The 18900-nt window shown below is 52.3% G+C and overlaps 1 protein-coding gene across 3 annotated transcripts in view; it reads right to left on the bottom strand.

Moving 5' to 3' along the window:
* ZDHHC20 (zDHHC palmitoyltransferase 20) overlaps positions 1–14836 on the bottom strand; it is a 97526-nt gene extending 82690 nt beyond the window's left edge. The window contains exon 1 of one of the 3 annotated variants that reach the window (XM_073583039.1): positions 14557–14836. In XM_073583039.1, the coding sequence (XP_073439140.1) occupies positions 14557–14674 (118 nt within the window). In that variant the 5' untranslated portion in view covers positions 14675–14836. The remainder of the gene's footprint in view (positions 1–14556) is intronic. The other 2 variants (XM_073583038.1, XM_073583040.1) reach the window with 2 other exon arrangements.
* Positions 14837–18900: the final 4064 nt, after the last annotated feature.

Below are 18900 nucleotides of genomic sequence, written 5' to 3'. Positions count from 1 at the left end.
AGAAGCCGTACAGTGCCATTAATACGATTATGTACATAAGCAGCGAGTGCCCTTGGCCTTATTCACACTGCTGTTCAGATATATACATTGCATCATGTCAGGAGTTGGTATGTTAGGCTGGGATCACACAAGGAAAACGGCCGATTATTGCATGTTAATACCTGGCACTGCCGCCGGCAATCAGGATCGGAGCGTGCAGTTGCAGTATGTGTGCAGTGTGTATGTATGTGCTGCTCAGGTGCAGTGTGTATGTATGTGCTGCTCAGGTGCAGTGTGTATGTATGTGCTGCTCAGGTGCAGTGTGTATGTATGTGCGTGTGTATTTAGGTGTTGTGTAGGTGCAGTATATGTATATACATGTGTATGTATGTGCTGTGTAGGTATGCACGTGGATATCCAGTGTGTGATGATATATGAATAAATGTTGATTTTTTTTTTGTTTAAGAATAAATGTAGATTATTGTTTACCTTAAAAAAAAAGACATCCCCCAAAAATAAGCCCTAGTCCATCAGTCGGAGCAAAAACCAATATGAGAACATGTCTTATTGTTGGTGAAATATGGTAGTGATGGTCTCAAGGTTTGCTCAAACCGAGAAGCACAGTGAATACACCGCAGTGTTTATGGGGGTACAGCGTACCCTAGATTGTTTTTTTATAGAATGAGGAGCATCACTAACTGCTGTGATGCTACCATACAATGTACGCAGCACGTCATATGAGGATCTTAGTGCGGACATTGCAGCAGAGTTACATGTCTGCATAGTAATAAATGACATCAACATGCAGGGATCCCAGAGTCTGCTGCCGTGTGCTCATACTGAGCTGGACACAAGTCATAGCAGATAAGGTGGAAACCCAAATACTGAAACATATTAAACAAACATACAAAAATACACACTGATGCTATACATTATCTCACAAAAGTGAGTACACCCCTAAGTGAAAATGGCCAAAATTAGCCCATAGTGTCATTATTTTGTGTGGCCACCATTATTTTCAAGCACTGCCTTTACTCTCTTGGGAGTAGAGTTCCCTAGAGCAGGGCCCACCAACAGGTCATGTTTTCAGGATTTCCTTAGTATGGCCCAGGTGATAACTGCATCATCTGTACAATACAAGGGAAATCCTGCAAAATTGACCTGTTGGTGGGCCTTGAACACTGGAGTTGGGGAACCCTGCCCTAGAGCTTCACAGATTGGTGGATGTTAGAGACCTTGCGCTTCTCCTCTTTCCGTTTGAGGATGCCCCACAGATGCTCAATAGGGTTTAGGTCTGGAGACCTGCTTTGCCAGTCCAGCACCTTTAGGCTGTGTGCACACGCTGCGGATTAGGTGCGGATTCATCCGCGCGGATTTTGTAAAATCCGCAGGTCAAAATACCTGCGGTTTTACCTGCGGATTGCTCTGCGGTTTTTCATCTCCTCAATGGAGGAGATGGCAAACCGCAGGGGAATCCGCAGAAAGAATTGACATGTCAATTCTTTCTGCGGATTGAAAACCGCAGATAATCCGCGCGGAAAATTCCGCACCGTCTGCACTGCGGTTTTTGATTCCCATAGGGAATCATGGTACTGTACACCGCAGCAAAAACTGCTGCGGGTCCGCAGCGGCCAAAACCGCTGCGGAACCGCAGCAAAATCCGCAGCGTGTGCACACAGCCTTACCCTCAGTTTCTTTAGCAAGCTAGTGGTGATCTTGGAGGAGTGTTTGGGGTCGTTATCATGTTGGAATACTTACCTGCAGCCCAGTTTCCGAATAGAGGTGATCATGCTCCAGTACTTCACAGAACATGTTGGCATTCATGGGTCCCTCAATTAATTGTAGCTCCCCACAGCCGGCAGCACTCATGCTGCCCAAACCATGACACTCCCACCACCATGCTTGACTGTAGGCAAGAAACACTTGTCTTTGTACTCACCTGGTTGCCGCCAAGCACGATTGACACCATCTGAACCAAACAGCTTTATCTTGGTCAGATCAGACCACAGGACATGGTTGCAGTAATCTATGTCCTTAAGGGGGTTTTACATTAAGCAATATCGCTAGCAATATCGCTAAAACGTCACTGGTTTTGTGACGTTATAGCGATATTGCTAGCGATATCGCTATGTGTGATACTTACCAGCGACCGGCTCCCCCGCTGTCCATCGCTGATCGCGCGAGAATGTCCGGCTCCATTTCTCGTCGTCTGCTTCCTGCTGTGACGTCCAGCGACGCGTGGAGGCGGGCGGGAGGACGCAGGATCGCTGTGTGTGAATGGTAAGTATCGTGCGCTGCGTCGCTGCTGCATCGCTGTGAGATCTTTCTGTTTGAAAGCTCACTAGCGATCATTTAGCGATGCACCAGCGATCCTGACCGGGTCGGATCGCTGGTTGGATCGCTGGTGCATCGCTAAATGTAAAAGGGCCTTTAGTCTGCTTGTCTTCAGCAAACTGTTTATTGGCTTTCTTGTGCATTATCTTTAGAAGAGGTTTCCTTCTGGGATGACAGCCATGCCAGGTCTGAGTGGAACCTGTCTTGTAAAACCGCTGTATGGTCTTGGCCACCATGCTGAAGCTGTGTCAGGGTGTTGGCAATCTTCTTATAGCCTTGGATATCTTTATGTAGAACAACAATTCTTCTCTCAGAACCTCGGGGAGTTCTTTGTCATGATGTGCCATGCTGAACTTCCAGTGACCAGTATGAGATTGATCACGCCAAATTTACCAGGGCTGTGGAGTCGGTAAGGCAAACCTCCGACTCCTCAATTTCCATGACACCAACTCCAACTGTGACTCCACCAAAATGGGCTCCGAATCCGCGACCCCGACTCCACAGCCCTGAAATTTACCACACCTGACACCTTGTAACACTAATGAGTCACATGATACCAGGGAGTGAAGATGGATAAGGGTATGTGCACATGGTGCGGATTCTGCTGCGTTGTACAGTACCTTTATTTCCTATGGAAATAAAAAAAAGCTGTGCACATGCTGCGTTTTTTTCCGTGCGGTTTTGCTGCGGTTTACAATCTGCAGCATGTCAATTGTTTGGTGCAGAAATGCTGCAGTTTTACACCTCATCCATTATGAGATGTAAAACCGCAGGCAAAACCGCAGATAAACCGCAGGACTTTTGTCCTGCGGATTTACCTGTGGTTTTCTCTACAAAATCCGAACACCAAAAAAACTACATGTGCACATAGCCTAAATGGGCACAAATTGACCATTTTCACTTAGGGGTGTACTCACTTTTGTTGCCAGCGGTTTAGACATTAATGGCTGTGTGTTGAGTTATTTTAGAGGGCACAGCAAATCTGTACACTGACTACATTGTATCAAAGTGTCATATCTTCAATGATGTCCCATGAAAAGATAGAATAAAATATTGAAAAAAAATGTGAGGGGTGTACTCACTTTTGTGAAAAACTGTATAAGGACAATGTACCCACTGAAAATATTGTTTGATATGAGGACCGCCTACATACAAACACCCCTCAGAAACAAAACTGACACCAAGAATGGAAAATCTTGGCATTCTGTAAATCACAGGGTGGACAGATACTGTATATTGCCGATATGCAACTGATGGAAAAATGGAAACAACATTTGCAAAACATCTCGATTTATTTAGTATCAAATATAAGAGAAATCCCCGCACTTTCACACCTTGGCTGCTATTAATGATTTAATTACTGGTTGTCTAAGGAATGTTCAGCCACGCTGAATGCACTTGGGAAAATCATCAAGATTTGCTGCTGGCAGCTCCCTTTGCTGAGCAATGACTCACCAGATGCACACGATGGGAGACAAGTCAAGCGATGCTGCGGGCCATGGTAGCACATTTAGGCCACACAGACTGCTGTTGTGTTGAAACTTGGCTCCTGGAACACTTTGGAGAAATGGACGTACTACTGATTCTATGACCAAATCAATGTAACGCCGAGCTGTTAGTGTACCTGAAATGAAGCCTAGAGGGATCCAGCGGATCCAGCAGCGGATCTTGATGGTTTGCCCAAGTGCATTCTGCATGATAGAATATTCCTCAGACAACCATTAATAACCTCACTGATAGCAGTCGAGGTGTGTAAGTGCGGGGATTTCTGCGTGGGGCGCTCATATTCAATAGTGAATACATCAAGATATTTTGAAAATGTTGTTTCTATTTTTTAATCATTTGCAGCTCAATAACACGAATATCCATCCTGTGATTTACACAATGCCACAAGCTTTTTCTTCTTGGTACTGAAATATCAATGTTTAGGAGCATATATAACACAAACACAAGGGACGTGCACACACAATACACTGATATATGAGGACTGTGTACACATTAAATATGCACACGAGGGCCAGTATGTACACTGTATACGGTATACGGCTTCATGAGGACAGTGTATGTGCACATAATATACTGATCTATAAGGACAGTGTAGACATCACATAAAGATATATACACTGGAGGAGTGTATACACATATAAGGACACAGTACAGACACATTACATGAGGACACTGTAGAAAGCATATACACAATGTACTGATACATGAGGACCGTATACACATTATATATCAGGACACTGTATACACACACAATACACTGTCCTCATGTATCAGTGTATTATGTGTGTGTACAGTGTCCCTACATACACACATGAAGATGTGAGGACACTGCATACACACATTATAATGACACATGAGGACACACGCAGGGGCACAGCGATCACACAGGGGCACAGCGATCACACACAGGGGCACACACAGCGGCACAGTGATCACACACATCACGCACAGCGATCACACACAGGGGCACAGCGATCACACACGGGCACAGCGATCACACACAGCGATCACACACAGGGGCACAGCGATCACACATAGATCACACAGGGGCACAGCGATCACACACAGGGGCACAATGATCACACACTGATCACACACAGGGGCACAGTGATCACACACTGATCACACACAGCGGCACAGTGATCACACACTGATCACACACAGCGGCACAGTGATCACACACTGATCACACACAGCGGCACAGTGATCACACACAGGGGCACAGCGATCACACACAGATCACACAGGGGTACAGTGATCACACACAGATCACACACAGGAGCACAGTGATCACACACAGATCACACACGGGGGCACAGCGATCACACACAGATCACACACAGGGGCACAGCGATCACACACACAGGGGCACAGTGATCACACACAGGGGCACAGTGATCACACACAGGGGCACAGTGATCACACACAGGGGCACAGTGATCACACTGATCACACACAGGGGCACAGTGATCACACACAGATCCCACACAGCGGCACAGTGATCACACAAAGATCACACACAGGGGCACAGCGATCACACAAAGGGGCACACATGGGCACAGCGATCACACACAGGGGCACACATGGGCACAGCGATCACACACAGGGGCACAGCGATCACACACAGGGGCACACATGGGGACAGCGATCACACACATGGGCACAGCGATCACACACATGGGCACACATGGGCACAGCGATCACACACAGGGGCACACATGGGCACAGCGATCACACACAGAGGCACAGCGATCACACACACACAGAGGCACAGTGATCACACACAGATCACACACAGGGGCACAGCGATCACACACAGGGGCACAGCGATCACACACAGGGGCACAGCGATCACACACAGGGGCACAGCGATATCACACAGGGGCACAGCGATCACACACAGGGGCACAGCGATCACACACGGGCACAGCGATCACACACAGGGGCACAGCGATCACACACAGGGGCACAGCGATCACACACAGGGGCACAGCGATCACACACAGGGGCACAGCGATCACACACAGATTACACACAGGAGCACAGCGATCACACACAGATCACACACAGGGGCACAGTGATCACACACTGATCACACACAGCGGCACAGTGATCACACACTGATCACACACAGCGGCACAGTGATCACACACTGATCACACACAGCGGCACAGTGATCACACACAGGGGCACAGCGATCACACACAGGGGCACAGCGATCACACACAGATCACACAGGGGTACAGTGATCACACACAGATCACACACAGGAGCACAGTGATCACACACAGATCACACACGGGGGCACAGCGATCACACACAGATCACACACGGGGGCACAGCGATCACACACAGATCACACACAGGGGCACAGCGATCACACACACAGGGGCACAGTGATCACACACAGGGGCACAGTGATCACACACAGGGGCACAGTGATCACACACAGGGGCACAGTGATCACACTGATCACACACAGGGGCACAGTGATCACACACAGATCCCACACAGCGGCACAGTGATCACACAAAGATCACACACAGGGGCACAGCGATCACACAAAGGGGCACACATGGGCACAGCGATCACACACAGGGGCACACATGGGCACAGCGATCACACACAGGGGCACAGCGATCATACACAGGGGCACACATGGGGACAGCGATCACACACATGGGCACAGCGATCACACACATGGGCACACATGGGCACAGCGATCACACACAGGGGCACACATGGGCACAGCGATCACACACAGAGGCACAGCGATCACACACACACAGAGGCACAGTGATCACACACAGATCACACACAGGGGCACAGCGATCACACACAGGGGCACAGCGATCACACACAGGGGCACAGCGATCACACACAGGGGCACAGCGATCACACACAGGGGCACAGCGATCACACACAGGGGCACAGCGATCACACACAGGGGCACAGCGATCACACACAGGGGCACAGCGATCACACACAGGGGCACAGCGATCACACACAGGGGCACAGCGATCACACACAGGGGCACAGCGATCACACACAGGGGCACAGCGATCACACACAGGGGCACAGCGATCACACACAGGGGCACAGCGATCACACACAGGGGCACAGCGATCACACACAGGGGCACAGCGATCACACACAGGGGCACAGCGATCACACACAGGGGCACAGCGATCACACACAGGGGCACAGCGATCACACACAGGGGCACAGCGATCACACACAGGGGCACAGCGATCACACACAGGGGCACAGCGATCACACACAGGGGCACAGCGATCACACACAGGGGCACAGCGATCACACACAGGGGCACAGCGATCACACACAGGGGCACAGTGATCACACACAGATCCCACACAGCGGCACAGTGATCACACAAAGATCACACACATGGGCACAGCGATCACACACAGGGGCACACATGGGCACAGCGATCACACACAGGGGCACACATGGGCACAGCGATGACACACGGGCACAGCGATCACACACAGGGGCACACATGGGCACAGCGATCACACACAGGGGCACAGCGATCACACACACACAGAGGCACAGTGATCACACACAGATTACACACAGGGGCACAGCGATCACACACAGGGGCACAGTGATCACACACAGGGGCACAGCGATCACACACAGGGGCACAGCGATCACACACAGGGGCACAGCGATCACACACAGGGGCACAGCGATCACACACAGATTACACACAGGGGCACAGCGATCACACAGATTACACACAGGGGCACAGCGATCACACACAGATGGCACACAGGGGCACAGTGATCACACACAGATTACACACAGGGGAACAGCGATCACACACAGATTACACACAGGGGAACAGCGATCACACACAGGGGAACAGCGATCACACACAGATTACACACAGGGGAACAGCGATCACACACAGATCACACACAGGGGCACAGCGATCACACACAGATTACACACAGGGGCACAGCGATCACACACAGATCACACACAGGGGCACAGCGATCACACACAGGGGCACAGCGATCACACACAGGGGCACAGCGATCACACACAGGGGCACAGCGATCACACACAGGGGCACAGCGATCACACACAGGGGCACAGCGATCACACACAGGGGCACAGCGATCACACACAGGGGCACAGCGATCACACACAGGGGCACAGCGATCACACACAGGGGCACAGCGATCACACACAGGGGCACAGCGATCACACACAGATCACACAGGGGTACAGTGATCACACACAGGAGCACAGTGATCACACACAGATCACACACGGGGGCACAGCGATCACACACACAGAGGCACAGTGATCACACACAGGGGCACAGTGATCACACACAGGGGCACAGTGATCACACACAGGGGCACAGTGATCACTCACAGGGGCACAGTGATCACACACAGATCCCACACAGCGGCACAGTGATCACACAAAGATCACACACAGGGGCACAGCGATCACACACAGGGGCACAGCGATCACACACAGGGGCACAGCGATCACACACAGATGGCACACAGGGGCACAGTGATCACACACAGAATACACACAGGGGCACAGTGATCACACACAGGGGCACAGCGATCACACACAGATTACACACAGGGGCACAGCGATCACACACAGATCACACACAGGGGCACAGTGATCACACATACATCACACACAGGGGCACAGTGATCACACACACAGGGGTACAGCGATCACACACACAGGGGCACAGCGATCACACACAGATTACACACAGGGGAACAGTGATCACACACAGGGGCACAGCAATCACACACAGGGGCACAGCGATCACACACAGGGGCACAGCGATCACACACAGGGGCACAGCGATCACACACAGATCACACACAGGAGCACAGTGATCGCACACAGGAGCACACGGGGGCAGAGTGATCACACATAGATCACACAGGAGCATAGTGATCACACAGGAGCACAGTGATCACACACAGATCACACACAGGAGCACAGTGATCGCACACAGATCACACACAGGAGCACAGTGATCGCACACAGATCACACACAGGAGCACAGTGATCGCACACAGATCACACACAGGAGCACAGTGATCACACACAGATCACACACGGGTACAGTGATCACACACAGATCACACATGGGTACAGTGATCACACACAGATCACACATGGGTACAGTGATCACACACAGATCACACACAGGGGCACAGCGATCACACACAGGGGCACAGCGATCACACACAGGGGCACAGCGATCACACACAGGGGCACAGCGATCACACACAGGGGCACAGCGATCACACACAGGGGCACAGCGATCACACACAGGGGCACAGCGATCACACACAGGGGCACAGCGATCACACACAGGGGCACAGCGATCACACACAGGGGCACAGCGATCACACACAGGGGCACAGCGATCACACACAGGGGCACAGCGATCACACACAGGGGCACAGCGATCACACACAGGGGCACAGCGATCACACATGGGTACAGCGATCACACATGGGTACAGCGATCACACATGGGTACAGTGATCACACACAGATCACACAGGGCAGGGGCACAGTGATCACACAGGGCAGGGGCACAGTGATCACACAGGGCAGGGGCACAGTGATCACACAGGGCAGGGGCACAGTGATCACACAGGGCAGGGGCACAGTGATCACACAGGGCAGGGGCACAGTGATCACACAGGGCAGGGGCACAGTGATCACACACAGGGCAGGGGCACAGTGATCACACACAGGGCAGGGGCACAGTGATCACACACAGGGCAGGGGCACAGTGATCACACACAGGGCAGGGGCACAGTGATCACACACAGGGCAGGGGCACAGTGATCACACACAGGGCAGGGGCACAGTGATCACACACAGGGCAGGGGCACAGTGATCACACACAGGGGCACAGTGATCACACACAGGGGCACAGTGATCACACACAGGGGCACAGTGATCACACACAGGGGCACAGTGATCACACACAGGGGCACAGTGATCACACACAGATCACACACAGGAGCACAGCGATCACACACAGGGGCACAGCGATCACACACAGGGGCACAGCGATCACACACAGGGGCACAGCGATCACACACAGGAGCACAGTGATCACACACAGGGCCACAGCGATCACACACAGATCACACACGAGCACAGTGATCACACACAGGGCCACAGCGATCACACGCAGATCACACAGGGGCACAGCGATCACACACAGATCACACAGGGGCACAGCGATCACACACAGATCACACACAGATCACACAGGGGCACAGCGATCACACACAGGGGCACAGCGATCACACACAGATCACACACAGGAGCACAGTGATCACACACAGGGCCACAGCGATCACACACAGGGCCACAGCGATCACACACAGGGCCACAGCGATCACACACAGATCACACACAGGAGCACAGCGATCACACGTAGATCACACAGGGGCACAGCGATCACACACAGATCACACAGGGGCACAGCGATCACACACAGATCACACAGGGGCACAGCGATCACACACAGATCACACAGGGGCACAGCGATCACACACAGATCACACAGGGGCACAGTGATCACACACAGATCACACACAGGAGCACAGTGATCACACACAGGGCCACAGCGATCACACACAGATCACACACAGGAGCACAGTGATCACACACAGGGCCACAGCGATCACACGCAGATCACACAGGGGCACAGCGATCACACACAGATCACACAGGGGCACAGCGATCACACACAGATCACACAGGGGCACAGCGATCACACACAGGGGTACAGCGATCACACACAGGGGCACAGCGATCACACACAGATCACACACAGGAGCACAGTGATCACACACAGGGCCACAGCGATCACACACAGATCACACACAGGAGCACAGTGATCACACACAGGGCCACAGCGATCACACGCAGATCACACAGGGGCACAGCGATCACACACAGATCACACAGGGGCACAGCGATCACACACAGATCACACACAGATCACACAGGGGCACAGCGATCACACACAGGGGCACAGCGATCACACACAGATCACACACAGGAGCACAGTGATCACACACAGGGCCACAGCGATCACACACAGAAGCACAGTGATCACACACAGGGGCACAGCGATCACACGCAGATCACACAGGGGCACAGCGATCACACGCAGATCACACAGGGGCACAGCGACCACACACAGGGGCACAGCGACCACACACAGGGGCACAGCGACCACACACAGATCACACAGGGGCACAGCGACCACACACAGATCACACAGGGGCACAGCGACCACACACAGATCAAACAGGGGCACAGCGGTCACACACACAGGGGCACAGCGGTCACACACACAGGGGCACAGCGATCACACACACAGGGGCACAGCGATCACACACACAGGGGCACAGCGATCACACACACAGGGGCACAGCGATCACACACACAGGGGCACAGCGATCACACACACAGGGGCACAGCGATCACACACACAGGGGCACAGCGATCACACACACAGGGGCACAGCGATCACACACACAGGGGCACAGCGATCACACACACAGGGGCACAGCGATCACACACACAGGGGCACAGCGATCACACACACAGGGGCACAGCGATCACACACACAGGGGCACAGCGATCACACACACAGGGGCACAGCGATCACACACATTACACACAGGGGCACAGTGATCACACACATTACACACAGGGGCACAGCGATCACACACACAGGGGCACAGCGATCACACACACAGGGGCACAGCGATCACACACACAGGGGCACAGCGATCACACACACAGGGGCACAGCGATCACACACACAGGGGCACAGCGATCACACACACAGGGGCACAGCGATCACACACACAGGGGCACAGAGATCACACACACAGGGGCACAGAGATCACACACACAGGGGCACAGCGATCACACACACAGGGGCACAGCGATCACACACACAGGGGCACAGCGATCACACACACAGGGGCACAGCGATCACACACATTACACACAGGGGCACAGCGATCACACACATTACACACAGGGGCACAGCGATCACACACACAGGGGCACAGCGATCACACACACAGGGGCACAGCGATCACACACACAGGGGCACAGCGATCACACACACAGGGGCACAGCGATCACACACACAGGGGCACAGCGATCACACACACAGGGGCACAGCGATCACACACACAGGGGCACAGCGATCACACACACAGGGGCACAGCGATCACACACATTACACACAGGGGCACAGCGATCACACACATTACACACAGGGGCACAGCGATCACACACACAGGGGCACAGCGATCACACACACAGGGGCACAGCGATCACACACACAGGGGCACAGCGATCACACACACAGGGGCACAGCGATCACACACACAGGGGCACAGTGATCACACACAGGGGCACAGCGATCACACACACAGGGGCACAGTGTCACACACAGATCACACACAGGGGCACAGCGATCACACACACAGGGGCACAGCGATCACACACACAGGGGCACAGCGATCACACACACAGGGGCACAGCGATCACACACACAGGGGCACAGCGATCACACACACAGGGGCACAGCGATCACACACACAGGGGCACAGCGATCACACACACAGGGGCACAGCGATCACACACACAGGGGCACAGCGATCACACACACAGGGGCACAGCGATCACACACACAGGGGCACAGCGATCACACACACAGGGGCACAGCGATCACACACACAGGGGCACAGCGATCACACACAGGGGCACAGCGATCACACACACAGGGGCACAGCGATCACACACACAGGGGCACAGCGATCACACACACAGGGGCACAGCGATCACACACACAGGGGCACAGCGATCACACACACAGGGGCACAGCGATCACACACACAGGGGCACAGCGATCACACACACAGGGGCACAGCGATCACACACACAGGGGCACAGCGATCACACACACAGGGGCACAGCGATCACACACAGGGGCACAGCGATCACACACACAGGGGCACAGCGATCACACACACAGGGGCACAGCGATCACACACACAGGGGCACAGCGATCACACACACAGGGGCACAGCGATCACACACACAGGGGCACAGTGTCACACACAGATCACACACAGGGGCACAGCGATCACACACACAGGGGCACAGCGATCACACACACAGGGGCACAGCGATCACACACACAGGGGCACAGCGATCACACACACAGGGGCACAGAGATCACACACACAGGGGCACAGAGATCACACACACAGGGGCACAGCGATCACACACACAGGGGCACAGCGATCACACACACAGGGGCACAGCGATCACACACACAGGGGCACAGCGATCACACACATTACACACAGGGGCACAGCGATCACACACATTACACACAGGGGCACAGCGATCACACACACAGGGGCACAGCGATCACACACACAGGGGCACAGCGATCACACACACAGGGGCACAGCGATCACACACACAGGGGCACAGCGATCACACACACAGGGGCACAGCGATCACACACACAGGGGCACAGCGATCACACACACAGGGGCACAGCGATCACACACACAGGGGCACAGCGATCACACACATTACACACAGGGGCACAGCGATCACACACATTACACACAGGGGCACAGCGATCACACACACAGGGGCACAGCGATCACACACACAGGGGCACAGCGATCACACACACAGGGGCACAGCGATCACACACACAGGGGCACAGCGATCACACACACAGGGGCACAGTGATCACACACAGGGGCACAGCGATCACACACACAGGGGCACAGTGTCACACACAGATCACACACAGGGGCACAGCGATCACACACACAGGGGCACAGCGATCACACACACAGGGGCACAGCGATCACACACACAGGGGCACAGCGATCACACACACAGGGGCACAGCGATCACACACACAGGGGCACAGCGATCACACACACAGGGGCACAGCGATCACACACACAGGGGCACAGCGATCACACACACAGGGGCACAGCGATCACACACACAGGGGCACAGCGATCACACACACAGGGGCACAGCGATCACACACACAGGGGCACAGCGATCACACACAGGGGCACAGCGATCACACACACAGGGGCACAGCGATCACACACACAGGGGCACAGCGATCACACACACAGGGGCACAGCGATCACACACACAGGGGCACAGCGATCACACACACAGGGGCACAGCGATCACACACACAGGGGCACAGCGATCACACACACAGGGGCACAGCGATCACACACACAGGGGCACAGCGATCACACACACAGGGGCACAGCGATCACACACAGGGGCACAGCGATCACACACACAGGGGCACAGCGATCACACACACAGGGGCACAGCGATCACACACACAGGGGCACAGCGATCACACACACAGGGGCACAGCGATCACACACACAGGGGCACAGTGTCACACACAGATCACACACAGGGGCACAGCGATCACACACACAGGGGCACAGTGATCACACACACAGGGGCACAGTGTCACACACACAGGGGCACAGCGATCACACACAGGAGCTCAGCACTTCTCCCCTCCCGCAGGCGCAGTGTCATGTACACACATCAGACCTCATGTGCACTCGCACACAGCAGGACGCGCAGTACTCACTGATGCACAGCTCCAGCACGTAGGCGTAGTAGGACCAGCACACGACCAGCGTGATAAACACCACCGGGATCCAGCCCACCACCCGCTGGCAGCAGCGCAGGACATGAGCCGGCGCCATGATCCCGCAGCAGCTGCCGGTACAGAGCAGCTACTGTGACAGCACAATGGGCGGAGCCACGACACTAAACCGCCAGCTGGACACGCCCACCGGGACGTCAGCACTCTACGTCACTGGGAGCGCAGGGTGGTGGTCGGGGGTGCGGTGCAGAGACGGTACTGCGGGTGGTCGCTGCCCCTGGGGGGGGCTGTTCATAGTCACAAATAAGTAGCAGTGGGATTTATCATGATCTTTTTAATCTCCATTTTTTTGGATGTGCTGAGGGTGTCACACTGGGGCAGGTGCGGTCTAATGACCCAACATGTGCTGCAACTTACTCATCCATTACAATATGCTGCGGAGAACAGCTAAGGGGTATCTGTAACCGGGTGTTTGCGGCCCCATCTGAGAGCAGCATAATGTAGAGAGAGACCCTGATTCCAGCGATGTGTCACTTACTGGGCTGATTGCTGCAGTTTTGATAAAATCCCAGTTTTTTTCTGTTGCACATCTAGCAGTTCTCTGAATGCTGAGCTCTGTATAACCTCATCCACCTCACACCTGCTGATAGAACTGATTTTATAAAAACTACTGCAAGCAACCCAGTAAGTGACATCTCTGGGATCAGGGTCTCTGCCTGTCATGCACAGTGTGGGAAAGACTTGATTTTGTATACGTGTGTAATTGATATAAATGTGTTTAATAAATGTATTTTTTTATGTATCTTTTGGACTTTGCACTCCAATTTCTCTTGTTTTCATATGCTCACTCAGGACTGTCCATCCTTTTTGCCTAACACCAAGCAACATGTCTTGGGGTGGTTTTGGCAGTTTTGTATTGATGGTTCCTTATATAGTCTATAGCTACCTGTGGAGGTGGGGGGGCATTATATTCTATGGGGGGGCTATATTATACTATATGAAGGGGACTGCATTGTACCCTATGAGGGGGCTACATTATATGAGGGCGTTGCACTATACTCTAAGGGGGCTACATTATACCCTATGGGGTGCTGCATCATTCTGTGAGGGGGTTACATTATACTATATGAGGGGGCTATATTGTACCCTATGAGGGGGCTACATTTACATTATGAGGGGGTTGCACTATACTCTATGGGGGGGCTGAATCATATTCTGTGAGGGGGCTACATTATACTATATGAGGGGGCTATATTGTACCCTATGAGGGGGCTACATTTACATTATGAGGGGGTTGCACTATACTCTATGGGGGGGCTGAATCATATTCTATGAGGGGGCTATATTATACTATATGAAGGCTGCATCATATTCTGTGAGAGGGCTACATTATACTATATGAGGGGGCTATATTGTACCCAATGAGGGAGCTGCTTTATATTCTATGAGGGGGGCTACCCCAGCCCGTGCTCCATAATTAAGTCGGGTACTACTTATACTATATTATACCCGGAAATTAGCGCGTTTTACCTCACAATTGGTGGTCTTGTATTTATTTCTATGTAGTTACATAGTGGGCCCCAAGAATGATTTTCTCTGGTGGGCCCAAGGTGCTCCAGTCCGACGCTGCCTGTCTCCCATGATCTTCAAATTACTCAAACCCCCCTCCCCCCCCTGCGACATTGAGGAGAGCAACCAAGCAAACAGGAACTCCCGAAGCCCCTCCCCTGCTAAAGGTACCAAACTGTGGTAATGCACCAAAAACCGGTGACATGCCGGTAGACTCTTGACAATGATTATTTATAGCAAATTCTGCCAGCGGTAAGTAGGATGCCCAATCCTCATTTTCGGAGACAAAACGCCTGAGGTATGTCTCCAAATTCTGATTAACGCGCTCGGCCTATCCATTCGACTGGGGATGGAAGGCAGAGGATCTGACACCACATCGGAAGGAATCCCGTGAAGCCTCACAATCTCATTTATAAACACATGAGCAAGAGTCTGGGCATTTGGAAAGTGCCAAGTAAAGTGACAAAGTGAACCATTTTACTGAACCTATCTGCAACCCACCAAACCCACAGTCTTGCCTGCAGACATCAATTAGGTCAGTAATAACATCAAATGACAAGTGTGTCAATGGCCTACTAGGAATTGGTAGCGGAAGAAAAGTACCAGACTGACAGGTATGCGATACAAAGCTCTCCATGGCTCAGCACCACCCTATGTCTCCTCCCTTGTTTCAGTCTATCACCCTACCCGCGCCCTCCGCTCTGCTGATGACCTGAGGTTAGTATCCTCAATAATCAGAACCTCCTACTCCCGTCTCCAAGACTATACACATGCTGCACCAATTCTTTGGAATGCACTTCCCAGGTCAATATGATTAGTCCCCAATCCCTACAATTTTAAGTGTGCCCTGAAAACGCATTTATTCAGACTGGCCTATCGCCTCACCACATTAGCCTAATCTATCCCTGTGTGGCAGAGCCAAAAGTTTTACCATAACCAGGTTCCCTGCATCATGTTCCCACATGCTTTATGCATCCATTAGCCCTCTGTGTCTGTACTGTTACACACTTAACATTATGGCTGGTCCATACAATCAGGGCAACTGTTACCACCCACCTTTCGTGTCTACCTCTTTCCTCATAGACTGTAAGCTTGCGAGCAGGGCCCTCATTCCTCTTGGTATCTGTTATGATCTATGTGATTATTGTTATGCTGTAATGTCTATTGTCTGTACAAGTCCCCTCTGAAATGTAAAGTGCTGCGGAATATGTCGGCGCTAGAGAAATAAAATTTATTATTATTTTTATTTACTTTAGAATGCGGGCAGATAATACAAGCAGATACGTGTTCAACCACATCCTGATGCTACATCGGTCACCAAAAACGACGAGAAATGAGGTCCACAGTCGCCTTACCACCCGGATGACCAGCAAGCACAGAGTTGTGATGTTCCTTAATTACTTTGCGGCGCAGATTAGATGGTACCAATAGCCTTCGTGAAGGGCAGGAGGCAGGGTTGTCCCCCTGAGATTCCAACACCTCACCTTCCAGCTCAGGATACAGTGCCGAAATGAATACCCCTTCTGCAAAACCGGGGCAGGGTTCTCATGGTTACCACCACCAGAGAAGCTCTGGGACAAAGCATCAGCCTTGACATTTTTTACCCCTGAATGAAAAGTGACAACAAAATTGAACCTAGTAAAAAACAGGGACCATCTAGCTTGCCTAGGGTTGAGAAGTTTAGCAGATTTAAGATATGAGAGGTTCTTATAGTCAGTGATGACAGTAATAGGATGGACAGCCTCCTCCAACCAATGTCGCCAAAAGGTCCCTATTACCCACGTTATAATTTCTCTCAGCTTAAAACAATTTTTTTTAGAAAAGAAAGCACATGGACGCCATTTACCAGGGGATGGACCCAGATACAACACAGCCCCAACCCCCACCTCCAACACATCAAAGGGTTGGGAAACATCGGGTTGACTGAGTGTAGGGGCCATGGCAAAACAGCTCTTTAGGGAGGAAAAAGCCTGCAGGGCGGCATCCGCCCATTTGGGAAAAATCAGACCCCTTTGTCATGTCAGTAAGGGGTTTCACAAATACTGAATAATTTTGGATGAATTTCCAATAAAAATTAGTAAAGCCCAGAAAATGTGGTAGAGACTTCAGGTTCTCGGGACGGTTCCAATCAAGGACATCATGGACCTTCTCAGGACCCATCCGAAAACCTGAAGATGACAGCAGATACCTCAAAAACTGCGCAGCCTGGACAGAAAAAGCACATTTTTCTAGTTTGGTATATAGATTGTTATCCCTTAATATTTGCGACACCTGTTTAACATGCCACCTCAAAACGAGGTGCGTAAACCAAAATATCGCCCAGATAGACCACCACAAACTATTACAGGCTGGCGGACGCACCAAATAATAAAGAAGGTATTTAGGTGCGTTCACAGCCCGGGGTCCACCGCACACAGATGGTAACTGCTGCTCGGTTATGACTGATGTTATATAGCGGTACAAAGGAGGAACACACGGGGTTAAGGTTATCTCCACCTAGTGTGTACAGAGGCGGACTCTGTTACTTCACAGAGCCGCCTGACCCTAAAAACACAAATGCTGCAGCATGTTTATGCTCACTGAGCACGGCAATGTGAGCACTGGTGTATAGACACAGGACTCTACCCCTGAGACACTGGGTTAGAGTCCCCCTAGTCACACTAGTGCTCGGCACCGCAACTGTGGTGCCAGGAAGAAACAATATTAAAGATAAAGCACACTAGGTGCATACAGCGCCGCACTGGCGGACACCACTAA

Source organism: Dendrobates tinctorius, unplaced genomic scaffold (assembly GCF_039654945.1).
Source record: "Dendrobates tinctorius isolate UK_male_01 unplaced genomic scaffold, ASM3965494v1 ptg000075l, whole genome shotgun sequence".
Classification (NCBI taxonomy): Eukaryota; Metazoa; Chordata; class Amphibia; order Anura; family Dendrobatidae; genus Dendrobates; species Dendrobates tinctorius.
The sequence above is the reverse complement of the archived record's forward strand: the minus strand, read 5'-3'. Positions and strand labels throughout refer to the sequence as shown.